This window comes from Ranitomeya imitator, chromosome 3, assembly GCF_032444005.1.
Source record: "Ranitomeya imitator isolate aRanImi1 chromosome 3, aRanImi1.pri, whole genome shotgun sequence".
Taxonomy (NCBI): Eukaryota; Metazoa; Chordata; class Amphibia; order Anura; family Dendrobatidae; genus Ranitomeya; species Ranitomeya imitator.
In genome coordinates, this window is record NC_091284.1 from 265984136 (window position 1) to 266007576 (window position 23441).

Here is a 23441-nt window from a genome sequence, read left to right on the forward strand (position 1 = left end):
AAACACAGACCTCTCTTGCCTCCAGAGAAACACCCCACAGAAATAGCAGCCCCCCACATGTAATGACGGTGAAATGAGAGGAAAGCACATACGTAGTTATGAAAACAGATTCAGCAAAATGAGGCCCGCTAAAGCTAGATAGCAGAGGATACAAAAGTGAACTGCGCGGTCAGCGAAAAACCCTACAAAAAAACCATCCTGAAATTACTTGAACTCATGTGCCAACTCATGGAACATGAGGAGTAATATCAGCCCACTAGAGCAACCAGCAAAAAGGAATCACATATCTGCAAGCTGGACTAAGACAAAAATTAAGCAAAACGTGGAACAGGAAAATCAAAAACTTAGCTTGTCCTGAAGATTACAGAAGCGGGAAGCAGAGGTAACAAGACACACTGATTACATTGATAGCCGGCGAGGAAATGACAAGAAAGCCAGGTTAAATAGGAAGCTCCCATATCCTGATAGAACAGGTGGACACCAGAGACCGCAGAAAACACAAGTCACCCAGTACCATCTGTAACCACCAGAGGGAGCCCAAAAACAGAATCCACAACAGTTTGGGGTGAGCTGGACAGCATAGTGAAGGCAAAAGGGCCAACAAGTGCTAAGCATCTCTGGGGAACTCCTTCAAGATTGTTGGAAGACCATTCCTGGTGACTACCTCTTGAAGCTTGAGAATCCCAAGAGTGTACAAAGCAGTCATCAAAGCAAAAGGTGGCTACTTTAAAGAACCTAGAATATAAGACATATCTTCAGTTGTTTCACACTTTTTTGTTAAGTATATAATTCCACATGTGTTAATTCATAGTTTTGATGCCTTCAGTGTGAATGTACAATTTTCATAGTCATGAAAATACAGAAAAAATTTTAAATGAGAAGATGTGTCGAAACTTTTGGTCTGTACTGTACAAGCATCCTGCAAGATTGGGCATCCTGCTCCCCATCTTCCAGTAAGATCTAGTGTTGTAGGACCACATTACATCTCAGTCGGTTCCTGTAATGAATACGGATCGCAGTAGGCAGAGTAGTGTGCACTGAACATTTATACATAACTAGAGGTTCACCTTACTAGTTCCTCACTATTTATATCAGCAACTGTGCAAAGCTGCTACTGCTAGATTGTCATGTCTGCAGACATTCCCATTCTGACATCTAACCAGAAGACAAATCTGCACTTTGTCAGTGTGCTGTCTGCATCACAATCAATCACAGTTGAATACTTTGATATTACCAAATCTAGCTCCAACAGGAATAGGAAGACATAGCTTATAATAATTCAAAATAAAAAAAATACTAATTTCCAGTGGAGCCCAATTTGTACTTCCAGCTTAATACAATTACAATGGAATTATGTAATTTTACATCCCGCTAATACCCAAACCTAATGTGTGATATCAAAATCATATCTAAAGCGGAATCAGGCGCATCAAAGTGGGCATCCCATCTGATGCCAGGTCATATTGCTCTATATATGAACTACCATCTACCGTTAGATGCAAGGAAATGCATTTCATTAATTCATTGTAAAACTATAGAAAAGATCTAGAGGTAAACCCATTTTTGCCCTATTTGGAAAATGGCAGTAGGCTAACACAATCTCAACTAATTACATATGAAGTACAACCTCTTACCAAGTTAGGCGGTGTTCACATGCCCAGTAATTATCAGTTAGAACGTATCCAGCAGCAATCAATTACCAAAAAAGTAATGCAAACACAACTTTTTTGCCCAGCTAAACAAAGTGATTTCAGCTAAATCTATTTTTTAAATATTGAAGTCTATCAAGAAGTGATTTGTTAAAAAGCCATCCGTTTTTCTTTCATTTGAAAAGGATGTGTCTTTTAGTTACTGGATCCATTTCAATTGAAAGAAAACGGATGGATATTTAAGTGATCAGTCTTTCATAGACTTCAATGTTAAAAAATGGATCCAGTTTAAATCCGTTCTTTTAGTTGGACAAAAGTTGTGTGAACAACTTTTATGATAACGGATTTCTGCTGAATCCGTTCTATCTGTGAATACTACTATATCTAAGCTTCTAGCAGCACAGTGATCTGCCCTGTGTCTGTAATGAGTAATTCCGATGTCTTTACCCCAGACTACATGGCAAAGCTGGAATGTAGAAGACTGTAACGGTCAGACAGCAAAGTGGACAGCGTGAAAACAACAGTGATAATATAATTAAAGCAAAAACTAAAGTATAATACCGTTCACAGAAGAAGAAACATAGCGGCATAGTGGTCAGCTAGTCGTTTAGCGAATGGTGGTGGTCTAACAAGTCAAGAGTTTTAAAATTATAGGCACCCTTTAATATATGCTATAACATTTCTAGCACCATTAGGTCAAATTGTCTGAAGTTACTGACACTACTTACCATGGGTAGAGGAGTAAACTACTATGTGGAAGGCAAAATTGTTTCCATTGCCCCATCTGCTATTCCTCAGTTTAGAAATCTGAATCGCTGCTTTTACGTTACAGTATGCCATTAAATGACTGCATATATTAAGTCTTCTGCTGTTGTAATGAGATTGTGTCATTTTATCTTTAAGTTGAACCCACTGTGAGTATAACAAAAGGACCCCACCAGTTAATGGATGGCGCAAATGAAACTGTAGCAGCCACCTGCACAGCAGCTACAGGAAAACCTGCTGCGGAAATTTATTGGGAAGAGTCCCTTGGGAGAGCAGAGGCCACTTCCACAACGTTTGCAAATAAAACTGTGACCGTCATAAGCCAATACAAGCTAGTCCCAACCAGGTTTGCAAGAAGGAGAAACATAACCTGCATCGTAAAGCACCCTGCTTTGGACAGTGATATTAGGCTTCCATTTACATTGGATATACAATGTGAGTACAATCAGCAGTGCTTCTACTGATCAAGCATCCTTCTGCATTTGTATAATAAGACAATACGATATTGTTACTGTCATTGGATATTTTACTATTCAAATATAATTTTTATACATATACTAACAATCCTGGATATCTCCTCTCAGAGGCCACATTAAGGGCTTGTGCACACATTGCAAATTTGGTGTGTTTTTGCCATGCAGATTTGCTAGCAAACCCTGAAGCAATCGTGATGCCACAAAGTGAATGAGAAACCTGAAGTGTTATGCACATGTTGAGTACTTTTGACTTGCAGATTTGGTGCAGAAAATAATCTCGCAGCATTGCAGTTGTGGTGCAGAAATGTTTGCATCCATCTACTCAACATGTGCACATATCCTAATATGAACCTGACAACCACCGTAATTTTCGGACCATAAGACGCCCTTTTCCCCCCCAAATTTTGGGGGGAAATGGGAGTGCGTCTTATGGTCGGAATATGCTTACAAATCCTGTGGCGGCGGTCCCAATGCAGGCTTCCTTCCCAGGCTGGTGCGATGGTGGCGGTGCTCTGTGGTGCTTCACTGGTGGGGCTCTGTGGTGTGGCGGCAGTGGGGCTCTGTGCTGCTGAGATCTGAATCTGAGCATGCGCCACCCCCGGCGCCCATTTTCCCGGAGGCCACTGCATCACAGCAACGGAGCTGCGGATACCTCGGGCTTTGCTAAAATTTCGGCGGAGTCCCTCACGTTTCAGAAAGTGCCGCCGCCCCAGCATAGAGCGCTGCTGCAACACAGCGCACTGCCACAGCACCAGCCTGGGATGGGATTTCCCGGAGGCCACCACACCAGCCTGGACCACTGAACGACCCCTGTGACCACTCCTCCACCTGTGCAGATCCCTTTCCTGGTAAGCTGAATTCGGACTGTAAGACTGAACCCTTTTTGACACATTATTTTTTTTCCTATTTTCCTTCTGAAAATTTGGGATGTCTTGTAGTCCGAAAAATACAGTAATACATGCTGCCGATCCACGAGCAGTATGTATCGGGCACTGACTGTATGAGTTCAGCCATGCAAGTTTAACAAACGCTGCGGTGTTTCAGAGAAAACATACTCTAAAAACCGCCAGGGACCAAGTAAAATAATGAATAAGATTAAAATGTAAAGCTTTTTTGTATTTCATCATGAATAAAAGTCCAGTCTATCCAAATATAAAATGAATTATCCGATTGGCAAACACCATCATCAGATTACCCCCACGATCGACTTCATTTTGGAAACTACACCTCTCGAGGAATTGATCTAGCGATGTAGTGAGCGTTTTTAACCCTCAGGCAATTTACAGAATTGTATAACATTGGGCTGAGTAAATGAAAAATTACAGTTATGTCATATGTCAAGAAGGAGTTAAAATGTACTTTGCTCATGGGACAGCCTCTTTAATTGGTTAAAAACAGCATTTTGTGTTACTTGGATTATAGTTATCTAATATTAAAAGTAGCTTGATTATAAATACTCACCTATGCAAAAATGAAAATAATTGGAGAGGGTAACTATTTTTTACAGCACTGCATGATCTATGCACCAGATAGATGATAAATGTATGTGCTCTGGGGGGTTGACAGCTAGACCCTCTACCAGTCACGAGATCAGGGGCCCAAAATCCTTTGCGTAAATGAGGCATCAGTGAGTGTACTACCACTGCTCCTTGTGGTCTCAAAAGCCAGACCCCCACCAATCACACATTTATCATCTCTGATGTGGATAGGTGGTACTTCATGGAACAGCCCCATTATCATTGGAGCTCTATACTTATCTATATCCTACCATTATGAGGAGCTGATAGTGTAGCTGAACTTCCTCCAGAGATGGTTAGCAATAATACTCTATATGTTGATTATATAGTTTGTTTTAAGCTGAATTAATACATCTGGATTGGTGAAATTAGTTTTCTGAGTAGACCTGCGATACAGCCTGCATACTTTACTGCACATGAGAGGAAAAGTACTGGAACGTCCTAAATTAATAATACATCATGGATTTCCAGTGGCTGAATAAATTACTGGTACCAGAAATTACACTTTGCAGAAAGCCTCTAAATTCTGTAAAAATGCTTCACACAGCAAAACAAAAATAAAGAACCTGTAAAGTAAAGCCATTTCTATGCTGAACCCCTTGGTGACAGGGCAAAATTCTGACCAGTGTCATGGTATTGGTTAATAACTCTGGAATGCTTAAACATATCCCAGTGATTTTGAGATTGTTTTTTTTCATATTCATAACATATTGTACTTTATGATAATGGTAAATTTATATAGACATTTTCTGGATTAATTTATAAAAATGAGACATTTTACAAAATTTTTTAAAAATTAGCAATTTTCGAACTTTAAATGATTATCACTTTAATCCAGATAGTCAGACCACACAAAAACATTATTAAATAACATTTCCCTTATGTCTTCTTAACATGAGCACCATTTGTAAAAAGGTTTAACCCCTTAATCCCATATGACGTACTATCCCGTCCAGGTGACCTGGGACTTAATTCCCAGTGACGGGATAGTACGTCATATGCGATCGGCCGCGCTCACGGGGGGAGCGCGGCCGGGTGTCAGCTGACTATCGCAGCTGACATCCGGCACTATGTGCCAGGAGCGGTCACGGACCGCTCCCGGCACATTAACCCCCGGCACACCGCGATCAAACATGATCGCGGTGTGCCGGCGGTACAAGGAAGCATCGCGTAGGGAGGGGGCTCCCTCGGGCTTCCTTGAGATGATCGGTACACGGTGATGTACTCACCGTGAACCGAGCGTCTTCTCCCTGCAGTCCCCGGATCCAAAGTGGCCGCTGGGCTGCATCCGGGTCCTGCAGGGAGTACTTCCGGGTCGCCTGCAGGTGCTGGTAAGCCTGCAGCAATGTCAGTGAGATCGCCGATCTTACAGAGTGCTGTGCAAACTGTAAGATCGGCGATCTGTGATGTCCCCCCCTGGGACAAAGTAAAAAAGTAAACAAAAAAATTTCCACATGTGTAAAAAAAAACAAACGAACAAAAAAATATTCCCATAAATACATTTCTTTATCTAAAAAAAAAAACAAAAAAAACAATAAATGTACACATATTTAGTATCGACGCGTCCGTAACGACCCGACCTATAAAACTGTCCCACTAGTTAGCCCCGTCAGTGAACACCGTAAGAAAAAAAAAAAAAACGAGCCAAAACACAACGCTTTATTATCATACCGCCGAACAAAAAGTGGAATAACACGCGATCAAAAAGACGGATATAAATAACCATGATACCGCTGAAAACGACATCTTTTCCCGCAAAAAACGAGCCGCCACAAAGCATAATAAGCAAAAGAATAAAAAACTTATAGTCCTGAGAATAAAGCGATGCCAAAATACGGTAATTATTTTTTCTATAAAATAGCTTTTATCGTATAAAAGCGCCAAAACATAAAAAAATGATATAAGAGGTGTCGCTGTAATCGTACTGACCCGACGAATAAAACTGCTTCATCCACTTTACCAAACGCGGAACGGTATAAACGCCTCCCCCAAAAGAAATTCATGAATAGCTGGTTTTTGGTCATTCTGCCTCACAAAAATCAGAATAAAAAGTGATAAAAAACTGTCACGTGTCCAAAAATGTTACCAATAAAAACGTCAACTCGTCCCGCAAAAAACAAGACCTCACATGACTCTGTGGACCAAAATATGGAAAAATTATAGGTCTCAAAATGTGGAGACGCAAAAACTTTTTTGCTATAAAAAAAAGCGTATTTTAGTATGTGACGGCTGCCAATCATAAAAATCCGATATAAAAAACGCTATAAAAGTAAATCAAACCCCCCTTCATCACCCCCTTAGTTAGGGAAAAATAATAAAATTAAAAAAATGTATTTATTTCCATTTTTCCATCAGGGCTAGGGTTAGGGTTGGGGCTAGGGTTAGGGTCTAGGGTTGGGGCTAGGGTTGGGGCTAGGGTTAGGGCTAGGGTTAGGGTTGGGGCTAGGGTTGGGGTTAGGGTTGGAGCTAAAGTTAGGGTTGGGGCTAAAGTTAGGGTTAGGGTTTGGATTATATTTACGGTTGGGATTAGGGTTGGGATTAGAATTAGAATTGGGATTGGGATTAGAATGTGTCAGGGTTAGGGGTGTGGTTAGGGTTACCGTTGGGATTAGGGTTAGGGGTGTGTTAGGGTTTCAGGTAGAATTGGGGAGTTTCCACTGTTCAGGCACATCAGGGGCTCTCCAAACGCGACATGGCGTCCGATCTCAATTCCAGCCAATTCTGCGTTGAAAAAGTAAAACAGTGCTCCTTCCCTTCTGAGCTCTCCGGTGCGCCCAAACAGGGGTTTACCCCAACATATGGGGTATCAGCGTACTCAGGACAAATTGGTCAACAACTTTTGGGGTCCAAGTTCTCTTGTTATCCTTGGGAAAATAAAAATGTGGGGGGCTAAAAATCATTTTTGTGGGAAAAATAAGATTGTTTTTTATTTTCGCGGCTCTGCGTTGTAAACTGCAGTGAAACACTTGGGGGTTCAAAGTTCTCACAACACATTTAGATAGGTTCCTTGGGAGGTCTAGATTCCAATATGTGGTCACTTGTGGGGGGTTTCTACTGTTTGGGTACATCAGGGGCTCTGCAAATGCAACGTGACGCCTGCAGACCAATCCATCTAAGTCTGTATTCCAAATGGCGCTCCTTCCCTTCCGAGCTCTGCCATGCGCCCAAACAGTGCTTCCCCCCCCACATATGGGGTATCAGCGTACACAGGACAAATTGGACAACAACTTTTGGGGTCCAATTTATCCTGTTACCCTTGTGAAAATACAAAACTGGGGACTAAAAAATCATTTTTGTGAAAAAAAAAAAAAAGAATTTTTATTTTCACGGCTCTGCGTTATAAACTGTAGTGAAACACTTGGGGGCTCAAAGCTCTCAAAACACATCTAGATAAGTTCCTTAGGGGGTCTACTTTCCAAAATGGTGTCACTTTTGGGTGGTTTCAATATTTAGGCACATCAGGGGCTCTCCAAACGCAACATGGCGTCCCATCTCAATTCCAGTCAATTTTGCATTGAAAAGTCAAATGGCGCTCCTTCCCTTCCGAGCTCTGCCATGCGCCCAAGCAATGGTTTACACACACATATGGGGTATCAGCGTACTCAGGACAAATTGCACAACAACTTTTGTGGTCTAATTTCTTCTCTTACCCTTGGGAAAATAAAAAATTGGGGGCAAAAAGATCATTTTTGTGAAAAAATGATTTTTTATTTTTACGGCTCTGCACTATAAACTTTTATGAAGCACTGGGTGGGTCAAAGTGCTCACCACACATCTAGATAAGTTCCTGAAGGGGTCTACTTTCCAAAATGGTGTCACTTGTGGGTGGTTTCAATGTTTAGGCACATCAGGGGCTCTCCAAACGCAACATGGCGTCGCATCTCAATTCCAGTCAATTTTGCATTGAAAAGTCAAATGGCGCTTCTTTCCTTCCGAGCTCTGCCATGCGCCCAAACAGTGGTTTATCCCCAGATATGGGATATCAACGTACTCAGGACAAATTATACAACAACATTTGGAGTCCATTTTCTCCTGTTACCCTTGGTAAAATAAAACAAATTGGAGCTGAAATAAATTTTGTGTGAAAAAAAGTTAAATGTTCATTTTTATTTAAACATTCCAAAAATTCCTGTAAAACACCTGAAGGGTTAATAAACTTCTTGAATGTGGTTTTGAGCACCTTGAGGGGTGCAGTTTTTAGAATGGTGTCACACTTCGTTATTTTCTATCATATAGACCCCTCAAAATGACTTCAAATGAGATGTGGTCCCTAAAAAAAAAATGGTGTTGCAAAAATGAGAAATTGCTGGTCAACTTTTAACCCTTATAACTCCCTAACAAAAAAAAATTTTGGTTCCAAAATTGTGCTGATGTAAAGTAGACATGTGGGAAATGTTACTTATTAAGTATTTTGCATGACATATCTCTGTGATTTAAGGGTATAAAAATTCAAAGTTGGAAAATTGCGAAATTTTCAAAATTTTCGCCAAATTTCTGTTTTTTCACAAATAAACGCAAGTTATATCGAATAAATTTTACCACTAACATGAAGTACAATACGTCACGAGAAAACAATGTCAGAATCACCAAGATCCGTTGAAGCGTTCCAGAGTTATAACCTCATAAAGGGACAGTGGTCAGAATTGTAAAAATTGGCCCGGTCATTAACGTGCAAACCACCCTCGGGGCTTAAGGGGTTAAAAACGTAGCAGTAATTTTTCATTTTTTTTTTTTCAAGGAAATTTACAAAACTTATTTTTTTTAGGGAGCTATTGACTTTTTGAAGTGACTTTGGGGGTCCTATATATTAGAAACCTCCAAAAGTGATACTATTTTACAAACACCCCTTAACATATTCAAAATTGCTTTTAAGTAGTTTATTAACCCTTTTTAGGAATGTGGCATAACAAGAATGAAGTTTATTTCTACCACCTAAATGTTGATAACTTCTGAACAGGCCGCCGTTATTTGGCCATGAATTGCCATGACAAACATCAGGACCACACAATCAAGATCTCAAGGTGCTGATGGGTTTAACCCCTTTTTGACGTCGTGCATAATAGTACGCCGATGTCTGACTCCTTCCCTTTGATGTGGGCTCTGGCACTGAGCCCACATCTTTTCCAGCACATGTCAGCTGTTTTGAACAGCTGACATGTGCCTCTAACAGCCGCGGGTGGAATCGCGATCCATGCGTGGCTGTTAACTAGTTAAATGCGCTGTCAATCTCTGACAGCGGCATTTAATTTGCGCTTCTGGCAAGTGCACCGGAAATCCCGCCCATTGGTGACCTCTATGGTTGTCACTGCCAGATTGCTATGAGCGCCACCCGGTGGTCGGTGCGCATAGCAAGTGAGCAATTCTGATACATACAGGTGATCTGATCATCGCCTGTATGTAGCAGAGCCGATTGGATTATTTCAGCTTCTAGTCTCCCATGGAGACTATTGAAGCATGCCAAAAGTGAAAAAGAAATGTTTTAAAAATATAAAAAAAAAATAAAAGGGTCCCCTTTCGCCCCATTTAAAATATAAATCATAAAAAAAAAAAAATAAACAACATACACATATTTAGTATCGCCACGTTCAGAATTGCCCGATCTATCAAAATAAAAAAGAATGAACATGATCGCTAAACGGCGTAATGAGAAAAAAAGTCAAAACGCCAGAATTACGTTTTTTTGGGGGTTGCCGCAGCATTGCATTAAAATGCAATAATGGGTGATCAAAAGATCGTATCTGCACCAAAATTGTATCATTATCATGTGGGATTGCACATTTTTTGCAGTTTCACCACCCTTGACATTTTTTCCCTTTTTCCAGTACACAATATGTTAAAACCAATGGTTTTGTTCAAAAGTATAACTCGTCCCGCAAAAAAATAAGCCCTCACATGGCCATATTGACAGAAAAATAAAAAAGTTATGGCTCTGGGAAGAAGGAGACCAAAAAATGAAAATACCTTCCGGGGTTAAAGAGGGAGCCCCCACACTATAGCCATCTAGATGCTGTAGTTATTGTTGACAGCAGCATTTAAGGGGTTAAAAGACAATTGTCGGTACCAACACTGATCATGGCTGATGCAGCAAGTTGTCAGGTATAGTGTACAGCTACAGGATTGTCTCCTGTATGGGGGTGCTATTCTCTTATCTCAGGTCAGTAAAAAGACGAATTGGTGATGATTAAGGGGTTAAGGCTTCATACACCTTAATCTAGCATTGGCCAAACCCCAAGGGTTCCGTTGACTGTGTATGGGGGGCCCTGTCAATCATGCCAGATTAGGGTCCGGCCTGTCCAATTTTGTTCCTTAGAGATAAGCCACAGGCAGAGCAAGCTTCTCCTGGTTTTTTTGGAAAGTCTGGTGAGATAGGTGCTAGCCGACCGATCAGTCGAGCCATTGTTTGGCCTGACAGCCATCTAGAATGTACAATACACAATAATAAAATAAGTGACAAGGCAGTGGCTTCCATCACTTTCCGGAGCTACAATTAGATGTGCTGCAGATTGAGGCTGTGATACTGAAATATCTGCATAGTGATATATAAACATTTGCCACGTCTCCGTAACTAGGTGCTGTCTGATAAATGACTACCTATGTGACATAGTGGCTACCATGACTTCCTTATTAGGGGAAACATTTCAAGGAGATTAAAGAAGTGAGCATTCCTTCAGGCTTTTCTGGAGTCAGACGAAATGTGTAAATGGAAAAGCTTGTACACAGATGCTATCTTTACACATTCCTAGGTCCATCACTGCACTGCTCATCTTTCCCTGTGTATTGCCCTAATTGTAGCTGTGCGCTTGTAGCAGCAGATGTTGGAAATCTGCCCCTGTGCTCTATGGCTGCTGATCATGAAGGTTTTATACACACCATGGTGAGGGGGGTGTTTGCTGGCTTTCTAGGAACCAATTCTGAGCATGAGTGTCATTTAAAGGTTTTGTTTCTGTTTTTAAGATGCTCCTGAAGTATCAATCACAGGCTATGATGGCAATTGGTTTGTTGGCAGAAGAAATGTCCAACTAAAGTGTAATGCTGATGCTAATCCACCACCCACAGAGGTGAAATGGAGCAGGTAAACTCCTTTTCTGCAATGTTTTGGTTGTTGCTTGGCAGATGTTATACTAGTTAATGTTCTGTGCCATGATACATTGCTATTGCAGGCAGAAACGTTATACACAAAGCAACTTGGGAATGAAGACTCTCACACTAAGTAAATGGTGTCTATAACTGTAAAATGTGAAATCTAGTAATAGCAACGTGATTTGTGCCCCAACTCTATGTACAGTACGCGCTCCAGTCTGTGCTAAACCATAGCAATAAAAAATGTCCTCATTGTAATAAATGATTCATCCTCTATTATAAGCCTTCTTACTTTGCAGCATTTGCATAGTTCTCTATATAAAGCCTAATATGCATATATTCAGTGTATATAGTAATGTATATATGAGTCCGCCCGGTTTGTTTTTTAGAAGGCAGTCCTTTCTTTCCCCTAATTTGAGTGGCCTCAGAGCTGTCTGACAGTCACTCTCCCTCCATAGGATTCCTATTTGGATGGGGGTCCTAGCCTCCAGATGGTAGCTATCTCCGTTTCTACAGTATAATACAATCACTTACTAATATGCGAGGCTCAGTGTTTAGAAACGTATGCTAATACAGACGTCTCTTCATCTCGTTTACAATGAGCTTCATGCAAATATTCTTACTTACTGCATTTATGGTAATGTTCTCTTTCTAAACCATGTGATGTAAAGAAAAGAATAATCTTTTACTACTTACTAAATGTGTACTTTCTCTATCTAGCACTTCAATTCATCATGTTTGTAACTTCTATTAACACAGGTCAGACGGAATTTGGCCTGGAGGTTTATTATCTGTCAATAATTCACTACTTTTCAACTACCCCATAACGCACAATGTTTCTGGGACATATCTGTGCAGAGTCGCCAATGCTCTTGGTCAGAAAAGTGACCAAAAGATCATCTCTATTCTAGGTGAGTTGCTTTGGACTGCTTTTATATGGACTCTCTTAATCCAATTTCTGCTTTTGTAATTTGATCAGTTTTCTTTAGTAAAATATGTTTTAAAATGCAATTGTGGTTAATGCAGCTTTAATTGTGCAAAAATCCAATAACCGCAAGGATCAGGATTGAAAAGGTAATATGTAGTAAAGATCCCAAGATAGAAAACCATTAAAACATTTAACAGGCACAATTCACTAGTATCAACCAGGGCCTATGGAATAAGGGAACACTTCTGCCTGCTCTTCATTATAAGTCAGTGCCTAAATTCAGAGGTAAATCGACAGTTCATCATAACCATATAATAAATGCTTGAAAGTAATACAATAAAGTTATACCAAACAGTAACATATGGGCATAAGGGGTAAAGTGCAGGATTTATAATGTGCAAAGATTGAGAAACCAGCCCAATTGTATCAGGACAATAGGAAGGCTGTGTGCACACGATGCGGATTTACTACGGATCCGCAGCGTTTTTTCCGCGCAGAAGCGCAGAGTGATTTACAATACAATGTAAATCAATAGAAAAAAAAATGCTGTGCTAATTCCGCATGAAAAACGCTGCAGAACAAAAGAAGTAACGTCACTTCTTTTGTGCGGATCTGCAGCGTTTCTGCACCCTTCCATTATAGAAATCCGCAGAGTTCAAAAAAGCATGAACTCTGCATCAAAGCCACAACAAAAACGCACAAAATCTGCATAAAAAACGCGTCATATCTGCACCTGCGTTTTCTGCCAGGAGATGCGGATTTTGTGCAGAAAATTCTGCACCCCAATCCGCAACATGTGCACATAGCCGAAAAGGTATGTGATTTCCTTTAATAAGGAAAATATCAAAATTATATGGATAATGTGAAAAAAAAGCACCAGTTTAATAGTGGGCAGTAGATATAATAGAGTACCGTATATGCTCTCAAGAAAATTCTGCCAGTATATAACCTGACTATAAACATAAGGATGAATGACCTCGGGGTGATCAAAACATCCAACACTGCGGAGACACCATCACGTGTTTCTCAACGCAGTGATCCAGAAAACTGCCCCATCCCTTATGGGAAATATGCAAATGCATGTAGAAAAGCCACAGAGACACCATCACGTGTTTCTGAACGCAAGCAATAAATAGCCAGGTCTTTTACCGGGAAGGAACAACCACGAGAAGGGCAGCATCCAAAAGGAAAACCACCTATGCCAAAACATGGAATCCATCCACAGACAGCTGTTTCTGGGTATTTGCCCCTCATCAGTGTGGAGTAGGAAACTGGCTTATTACAGTGATGAATATGCAGCTCCACCTCCCATAGGGGTGGAGCCGCATATACATCACTGTAATGTGCGCCACCATGTGACCGCTCATACAGGATAAGTATTTTAATGCCAGCGGGTGGGCGCACAGGGGGTGGGAGGGAGGAGATTACCGGGAACTTTATTTTAACAAAAAAAAAAAGATTTTTCATTCCTTCTCTCCAGCGAACGCTTCTGGAGAGAAGAAATTAATGGGGTTTCAGCACCACAAGCTGGGGGGACTGCGCTTACTGTAGCGCTGTCTCCTGCACAGCACACGGACTGCACACTGACAGCATCCGTGTGCGGTACGTGTTTTACACAGACCCATTGACTTTAATGGGTCCGTGTGATCTGTGCGTTCCCACAAACACTGACATGTCTCCGTGTTTTTCAAACGGACACACGGTCCATGAAAACACGCTGACATGTGCAGAGACACATTGATTTTAATGTGTCTACGTGAGTCAGTGTCTCCGGTACGTGAGGAAACTGTCACCTCAAGTACCGGAGCCACTGACGTGTGAAACCGGCCTCATTGATCGTTCAGTGCACATCTGAAATGGAGTCTTCCTGTGTGAACAGTCTACTAAATGACTGCTGAGCAGCAAAATTAGCTGATTGGTGGTTGTTTAGCACTGTCATTGTTTGTTCACCCCCGAGCCATTTTCCAGTTGTTGTTTGTTTTTGTTTCTTTTTTTTTTTTTTTCCTCCTTAACTTAGCCATAACTTTTTATTTTATTTTTTATTTTTCGGTCAATGCATCCATATGAGGGCTTGTTTTTTTGCGGAACTTTAGAGTGACCCATTCATTTTATCATGTGGTGCACTGGAAAGCAAGGAGAAAATTCCAAGTGTGTTGAAATTGAAAAAAAGTGCAATTTCACAATTGTTTTTTGTTCATTGTACGGTAAAACTCAGAATCCAAAATTCACAAGACAAAGAAGTCACCATTTTTTGAGACCCGTAGCATCACCATTTTTCGGAATATGGGGCTGGCTGAGAGCTTATTTTTTGTACCCTGAGCTGACGCTTTTGTTGACACCATTTTGGGGTTTTGATCGCCTGCTATTGCATTTTATTGTAATGTTGCAACTGCCAAAAAACATAATTCTGGCAGGTTTTTTTTTTTACTTTTTTTTTTTTTTACTTGTTTCAATAGTCTCCTTAGGAGAATTTATCTGTGAATGTCTGATGGCCTGTGCTTCAGCCCTGCTTTGTGTATCATACACATGTGGTCAAAATTGTTGGTAACCCTCGTTTAATGACAGAAAAACCCACAATGGTCACAGAAATAACTTGAATCGAACAAAAGTAATAATAAATAAAAAATCTATGAAAATGAACAAATGAAAGTCATATATGCAAATTGTCTCTTCAGGGAGAAAGAGGACTTGAACTCTATATAGCGCCACCTGTTGGAAGTAGCAATTCTACAAGTCACAATCAACTCTTTAACGAGTCATCACAAATGAAAGTCAGACATTGCTTTTCAACCATGCTTCCACAGAATTTAACAAAAAATAAAACTCCTGAAATAGGCCTGGACAGAAATGATGGTACCCCTGAAAATAATGTGACAAAAGGGACCTGTTAAATCATGGTGTGTCCGCTAATTAGCATCACAGGTGTTTACAATCTTGGAATCAGTGATTGGGCCTGTATATAGGGCTACAGATACTCACTGTGCTGTTTGAAAAGCAATGTCTGACTTTCATTTGTTCATTTTCATAGATCTTTTATTTATTATTACTTTTGTCAGATTCAAGTTATTTCTGTGACCATTGTGGGGTTTTCTGTCATTAAACGAGGGGTACCAACAATTTTGACCACATGTGTAAATCATGATCTCCAATGAACGCCCGCCATGTACCGGCGTTCATAGGAGATTTACAATGACAGGAACTTGGGTCTTCTGCCGACGCCCGGCTGTCTTGACAACCCATTGGTGCCCCATCATCAGGTGACAGGGGTGCTGATGGCCATGTGTTGTGATGTGCTTCATGTCTATACTTGTTAAATGCCACTGTCAGAGATTTAACAGCAGTGGTTGGATCTTAAAACCACCCACGGCTGTTGAAGGCACACAATAACGGATCAGATCAGCTCTTGTGTGCAGGGAAAGGTGCATACTTAGCACTGGCGCCCCCATCAAATGCAGGGAGATGGCCTTGGATGTGCCTATACATCCAAGGTCGTTAAGGTATTAAAAAAATTGCATGAGCTGTTCGCAGCAGGGCATCAGGGACGAGAGATGAGCTAATTTGATTGGCTCCCTTCTTATTCGGCAAGCTATAGCGCTTTCCACATAAGCTGCAGAGGGAACCAGAATACATGGAGCGTCCGGCTGATCAGCTTTTCGGCTCCACAGCTGCATGTGTCATGGCTGTGTCACCGTACATGCATGGATGGCCTGTGTGTTGGGCTCTCCATGCATGTGTTGTGACTGACACATGCAGCTGCGGAGCCGAACAGCTGATCAGCCGGCGCGATCCGGGTTCCCTCTGCAGGTTATTCAAGTAAGTGCTGTAGCTTGCCAAATAAGCCCTGGCCCGATCATATTAGCTCATCTCTAAAGATGACCAGTCTGGGTTTTGTGGGTTACTTGGGCTTCATCTATTTGCTCTGGTGTAAATGTTATTCTAACAAGGAACCTGGTAAGAGTAATGATATAGTAACTAATCTAGCATTTATTTTGCTCACTTGACCACTTGTGTTTAGTTTCAAAATAATTACTGAAGATTTTATTTTTTTTTTTTTGCAGAAAGCATTTAGGGTACTCATTGAAAAGCTTAGCAACTACCAGGAGGGACAATCTGGACCATTTCAGCTGTCCTGATCTAGTTTGTAGCATTACACCACCACCTAGTGGACAGTTTTGGTTGTCACGCAGACTCTTTTAGAATGATACTCACTATATGTTGATATAAAACTCCTATAATTTAACTATTCGAGACATATTGATAGAGTAAAAATATTGATTTTATAAGAGTTTATTTTCACACACAAGTGCAAATAGAAATGACACCTTCCAACTTTTAGATAATCAAAGAGGGAACCATAATTTATTGGAGTAAAAATAGCTATTGTTTGTTTTTCATGTCTGTATAAAATAGTTTTGTGTATATTGTGATTAATATCTAATTATTTTTAATTTCACATTGCATGAATCCATAAAATAATTAGAGAAATTCTAATGTCACAAAGTGTCAGGTTGGATTAGTTCTAGTTGGATTAGTTCTAGTTGGATTAGTTGGAAAGAGTCTCCATATCTTAAAAATTGTTTGTTCATGTTTTCTATGCAATTATGTAAATCAGGTTAAAGGGGGACTCAAGGAAAAAGTATTCACATTGACATAACTTCAAAAGCAATAAAGGCTCTCATTCATACTGGTGGAGCGGCTTGCATAAAAAGTAGTCTGCACCTGCAGCAAGGAGGCTTTGTAAAGGGTCGGCTTGTATTAGTAACTAAAAGAAAGCCATGCCCCCTGATCTTTGATGTAGCATTCTTTTATGCAGGAACTGTATCTCTGTCACAGTGAATAGTTTAGCACGTATTGTGACACATAAAAACACTTCTAGGGATGTAAGTCTTTACAGTTTTTGAAGTTATGTCAACGTGAATATTTATTTCCTGGGCATACTGCTTTAAGGATGGTTTAGAAAGCTTTCACTTCCTCAGAATTTAGCTTCATCTCCTACCTTTCACCCCCAGCACTGTTTTTGACAACCATGATCTTGAAGTCTGGGAAAAATCTGTTATATAGTAGCTATAATAAGCACAAATGCAGACTTATCCTTGGTGAACATGGTGTTTTGAGCACATGGTGTTAGAAACTGTTATTGCACAATGAAAATGCTGCTGGAATATGGGCTCTATCTTATTATTATTATTATTATTATTATTATTTATATTATAGCGCCATTTATTCCATGGCACTTTACATATGAAAAGGAGTAAACGTAATAAGTACAATAATCTTGAAACAAAACAAGTCACCAACTGGTTACAGGAGGAGAGAGGACGCTGCCCACGAGGGCTCACAATCTACAAGGGATGGGTGAGGGTAGAGCTGGTCGTGCAGCGGTTTGGTGGATCAGTGGTTACTGCAGGCTGTAGGCTTTTTGGAAGAGGTGGTTCTTCAGGTTTTTTTTTTTTTAATTTCCATGGTAGACGAGAGTCTGATAAGTTGGGGTACAGAGTTCCAGAGTATAGTGCTATAGATACTGCAGCTTCTACTGAGCATGTGCAAGATTTCATTACCACGAGGAAGACCGTGGGGAGAGGTTGTCAATTAAGCTTCATAGGCGAAGAATGTACTTGGATACTTAAACTCTTAAATTACTGAGTGTTCAGAAAGAGTTGTACAGTCATTCTGGGATGGATTTGCATACTAAATAAACCTCCTCATCAGGGCTCGGTGATCTATTTCATGATGTTGGACAGTTGCCTCATACAGATGGGAATCCTTGTAAATCAATATGTGAGGGTGTCACTAATTCCAAATATCTACAGTACAGACCAAAAGTTTGGGCACACCTTCTCATTTAAAGATTTTTCTGCATTTTCATGACTATGAAAATTGTACATTCACACTGAAGGCATCAAAACTATGAATTAACACATGTGGAATTATATACTTAACAAAAAAGTGTGAAAAAACTGAAATTATGTCTTATATTCTAGGTTCTTCAAAGTAGCCACCTTTTGCTTTGATTACTGCTTTGCACACTCTTGGCATTCTCTTGATGAGCTTCCAGAGGTAGTCATCGGGAATGGTTTTCACTTCACAGGTGTGCCCTGACAGGTTTAATAAGTGGAATTTCTTGCCTTATAAATGGGGTTGGGACCATCACTTGTGTTGTGCAGAAGTCTGGTGGATACACAGCTGATAGTTCTACTGAATAGTCTGTTAGAATTTGTATTATGGCAAGAAAGAAGCAGCTAAGTAAAGATAAACGAGTGGCCATCGTTACTTTATGAAATGAAGGTCAGTCAGTCTGAAAAATTGGAAAATTGGGCAAACTTTGAAAGTCTCCCCAAGTGCAGTGGCAAAAACCATCAAGCACTACAAAGAAACATGAGGACCGCCCCAGGAAAGGAAGACCAAGAGTCACCTCTGCTTCTGAGGATAAGTTTATCCGAGTCACCAGCCACAGAAATCGCAGGTTAACAGCAGCTCAGATTAGAGACCAGGTCAATGCCACACAGAGATCTAGCAGCAGACACATCTCTTCAACAACTGTTAAGAGGAGAGTTTGTGCAGCAGGCCTTCATGGTAAAATAGCTGCTAGGAAACCACTGCTAAGGACAGGCAACAAGCAGAAGAGACTTGTTTGGGCTAAAGAACACAAGGAGTGGACATTAGACCAGTGGAAATCTATGCTTTGGTCTGATGAGTCCAAATTTGAGATCTTTGGTTCCAACCACCATGTCTTTGTGCGATGCAGAAAACGTGAATGGATGGACTCTACATGCCTGGCTCCCACCGTGAAGCATAGAGGAGGAGGTATGATGGTGTGGGGGTGCTTTGCTGGTGACACTGTTGGGGATTTATTAAAAATTGAAGGCATACTGAACCAGCATGGCTACCATATCATCTTGCAGTGGCATGCTATTCCATCTGGTTTGCGTTTAGTTGGACCATCATTTATTTTTCAACAGGACAATGACCCCAAACACACCTCCAGGCTGTGTAAGGGCTATTTGGCCAAGAAGGAGAGTGATTGGGTGCTACGACAGATGACCTGGCCTCCACAGTCACCAGACCTGAACCCAATCGAGATGGTTTGGGGTGAGCTGGACCGCAGAGTGAAGGCTAAAGGGCCAACAAGTGCTAAGCATCTCTGGGAACTCCTTCAAGATTGTTGGAAGACTATTTCCGGTGACTACCTCTTGAAGCTCATCAAGAGAATGCCAAAAGTGTGCAAAGCAGTCATCAAAGCAAAAGGTGGCTACTTTGAAGAACCTAGAATATAAGACATAATTTCAGTTGTTTCACACTTTTTTAAGTATATAATTCCACATGTGTTAATTTATAGTTTTGATGCCTTCAGTGTGAATGTACAATTTTCGTATTCATGAAAATACAGAAAAATCTTTAAATGAGGTGTGTCCAAACTTTTGGTCTGTACTGTATATGTCCTAAAAAAAAGTGATAGTGAGAGATCACTTCAGTTTATAATGCTAACTACTTACTCTGATCGCTCCCAACAAAGCCTCTGCCCTAACAAGGACGATTCTGAGAGTCTGTAACCGATCGGTCTCTTCAGCACTATTCTGTAGTATTATTTTCCCATTCCATGAAATAGACTAACTTTATTAGTGGGAATGCAGTAGAGTGAATGGTGTTAGCACAAAGATGGTGCAGATTCCCTCCACTATTATAACACATTCACTGTACACAACCATGGCTGTTTGCCTAAATGGTACATGGAAGCCAAAGTCTCCTAGTACGCCTCTCCAGCTGGAAAAAAAGCTCTATCGGAAATGTTCGTAATAGAAAAGTGCTATCAGATGAAATAACCTGATATATATTAATACTTTGCAAGATCTAGTTAAGAGTGTTTCATTTTGAGATTAAATTTTGCGGCCAGTGACACATGAATATTACTGAATGCGTCAATGTCTCCTAAAAGGCTACATTATTTAGTAGGATATTCATGGCAGTCTTGTAAGATAATCTCTCATGTCCTTAAATTACTGTGTAACGTAATAGCATTCGGCATGAAGTACTGTAATATGCATATCTATTAGTCTAAAACAAAATAAGTAAAATAGTGTTTTATATATTGCAGTATCAAAATGACTATTACATATTTCTTTATAATTATTTTGTAAAATGTTGTACTGTTGTCAGTATGTATAGTCAGTAGATAAGATAAATAATTTCTTTTTCCTTTTATTGCTGAATGAGGAATTTATGTCTATGGCTCCGATTCATCAAACATGTTTTGCACACCAGTCTTGATGAATAGTGCTCTGAAGTTTGCTGCACCATAAAATGTCTCTTCGTCATTAAAATTAAAAATAAATCATTTCTTTGGTTGTGCAGATGCCCAAAATTCATTAAGATTCACATTTCCCCAATTCATCAAGGTTGACTTATGCCTCTTCATTTACTTTGTGTATTTTTTAGCTACCCTAAGATATGTACTCTAGTATGGTACTGAAGTACAATTCTGTCCTGACGTAAAAAGAAAAAAACAAAGACCGAAGTCAATTACCTTGTAATTTACACGCTGGTCTTTTTGAGTCATACTTCCTGTCTTTCAGGAACAGTTTTACTAATTTTATTTATATAGCACCAACATGTTCCACAGCACTTCACAATTAAGCAGGGACACATATAAACTGCTTACAGGAGTTAAGCTTGCCATTGTAATATGAGTTTTCAGCGGGCTTCATTAAAGGTAGGATTACATAGACAGTTAAAGGGAATCTATCACCCCCGGGACGCTTTTAAGCTATAACTATGGGCATACAGGTGATAGAATGGTTAAACCAGTCTTAGGCTGGTTTCACACTTGCGTTTTTGTCTGCTGCGTTTTTTTTCTCCTATATTTAACATTGAAAATGCATGCGTTTTTTTGTGTATGCGTTTGGTCGCGTTTTGCAACGCATGCTTTTTTTTACTGCATGCGTTTTTTTTCTAAAATGCTACTTGTAGTATTTTTAGAAGCGTTTTTTGGACCAAAAAAAAACGCATGCGTTTTCATGGGTTTTTTTTGTGTCAAAAAATGCATTGGAGTCAATGGGGACGCATGCGTTTTTTGGTGCATGCGTTTTTTGCATTAAAAAACGCATGCGGTTTTTTATTAAAAACACTGAAAACACACTAATATGCCACCACCCAACGTAAAGGTGATAAAGGGATCCTAACCCTAACCCTAAGGGATCCTAACCCTACCCCTAACCCTAACCCCTTTATGGTTAGGGTTAGGGGTAGGGTTAGGATCCCTTAGGGGTAGGGTTAGGGGTAGGGTTAGGATCCCTTAGGGTTAGGGGTAGGGTTAGGGGTAGGGTTAGGATCCCTTAGGGTTAGGGGTAGGGTTAGGGTTAGGATCTCTTTAGGGTTAGGGTTATGATCCCTACCCCTAACCCTACCCCTAACCCTAACTATTTCTGTTTATAGTGAGTTTTTTACTTTTTTTTAATGATTGGCAGCTGTCACACATTTCTCAGCATGCGTTTAAAAAACGCAAACGCATGAAAAAACGCATGTAAACGCGGTAAAACGCCGCGTTTTTTACACCACATGCAAAAACGCAGCGTTTGCATGCGTTTACATGCGTTTTTTCACCATGCGTTTTTTTGCGTTTTTTACCGCAAAAACGCACCCAAAAAAACGCAAATGTGAAACCAGCCTTACCTGTATGCCTCATAGCCTCGGTGTAGATCTTGAGAAATTAATTTCTAATGTTACATGGTAATGACTTCTTCCAGGCTCTGGGGCATGTGGAGCCTGGATGAAAGCTTTGCCTCCTGTCTTCATTATCATGCCACCCCCCTCCCATGTATGTCACAGTGCCCTGTGACATGCAGCTGTGGTGCCGAAATCCCGCTCTTCAGCACAGCAACATTTTATTTAAACACAACCATTTGTGGGAATTATTATTCAAAGATCTATTGATTAAAATGAAATTTGTTCATGGGAAAACCTGTGTAAGTTGTTATTTTATCCTGCTTCCTATGACCATATAGATGGCTTAGGATCCTACTGACAGATTCCCTTTAAACAATGTTGCAGACCACCAAGTGTACCCTTTCATGACATTATTCTTCATGGTAGTACCTTCTTACAGCAACATAATTTACTGTGCCAAACTGCAAAAAATGTTCAGGAATGATTTTCAGCTGCTTTTTACAGTACCAGCAAAGCCTGTGAGATTTCCGAAATCTCATGCACACATTGGTTTTTTGTGTCATCGGTATTTTGTGCTTTGCTGCGTTTTTTGGACATAGACTCTTTCACCCTTTTTGCTGCATTTGTTCAGTGTTTTTCACCCATGGACTTGAATCGGTGTTGAAAAAACGCAGGTATCATTATTTGCTGCGTTTTTGCTGGTGAAAATCCAAGGACATTAGCATGGACAAAGAGACAAAAAACGCACCAAAAATGCGCCTAAACCTGCGTTTTTGACGCAGCTTCTTTCCTGCCAAGAAGATCACCCTGTGTGAACTTACCCAAAGACATTAGAGTAGTTTGTTTGAAGAAAAGTAAAAAAAAAAAAATAAACTGACTTGGTGTTCTTGGCTCTGTCTTGCTGGATTTCACTGCTTCTTCCTTTTACTAATGTTACTTGGTTTTCCTAACATTTTATACATTGTCTTAACTGTTTAACTATACTAATCAGGTCCTGACTTTCATGTTTGATAATGATGATGGCTACAAATTATTAACCATAAAACTGCCTTCTAAAAAGGTTTTAATGCACAGAACTGGCCAACAGCACTGCTTAAAATATGTAATACATTGATATACTTTTAAAGGATTAACATGGCTGAGAACTGCAAAAGCTTATTTTAATGTATAAACCAATGGGAAAAAAACAAATGGATGGGTTTTTGTTAATTATTTGGGGTTCTCTCACTTTTTGTGCAAAATATTGATCACAGTACCCTGATGAAGTTGTGATCTTAAACAGTGAAACCTGTTGAGGGATCATGTTGCAACTATTTGTGCGTCTCAATGATCTAGAAGAGGATTGGGTATTGTACAGTTTATATTC

General features: G+C 40.2%; 1 protein-coding gene across 3 annotated transcripts in view; it reads left to right on the forward strand.

Annotated features, from left to right (window-relative positions):
- Positions 1 to 23441, forward strand: part of NECTIN3 (nectin cell adhesion molecule 3) — a 255441-nt gene that overhangs the window by 82139 nt on the left and 149861 nt on the right. For all 3 annotated transcript variants that reach the window (XR_011319221.1, XM_069756443.1, XM_069756442.1), the window contains exons 3-5: positions 2553 to 2849; positions 11362 to 11479; positions 12247 to 12398. Coding sequence is in view for 2 of the 3 variants with exons in the window: in XM_069756443.1 (XP_069612544.1) it covers positions 2553 to 2849; positions 11362 to 11479; positions 12247 to 12398 (567 nt within the window). In the remaining variant the exon portion in view is untranslated. The remainder of the gene's footprint in view (positions 1 to 2552; positions 2850 to 11361; positions 11480 to 12246; positions 12399 to 23441) is intronic.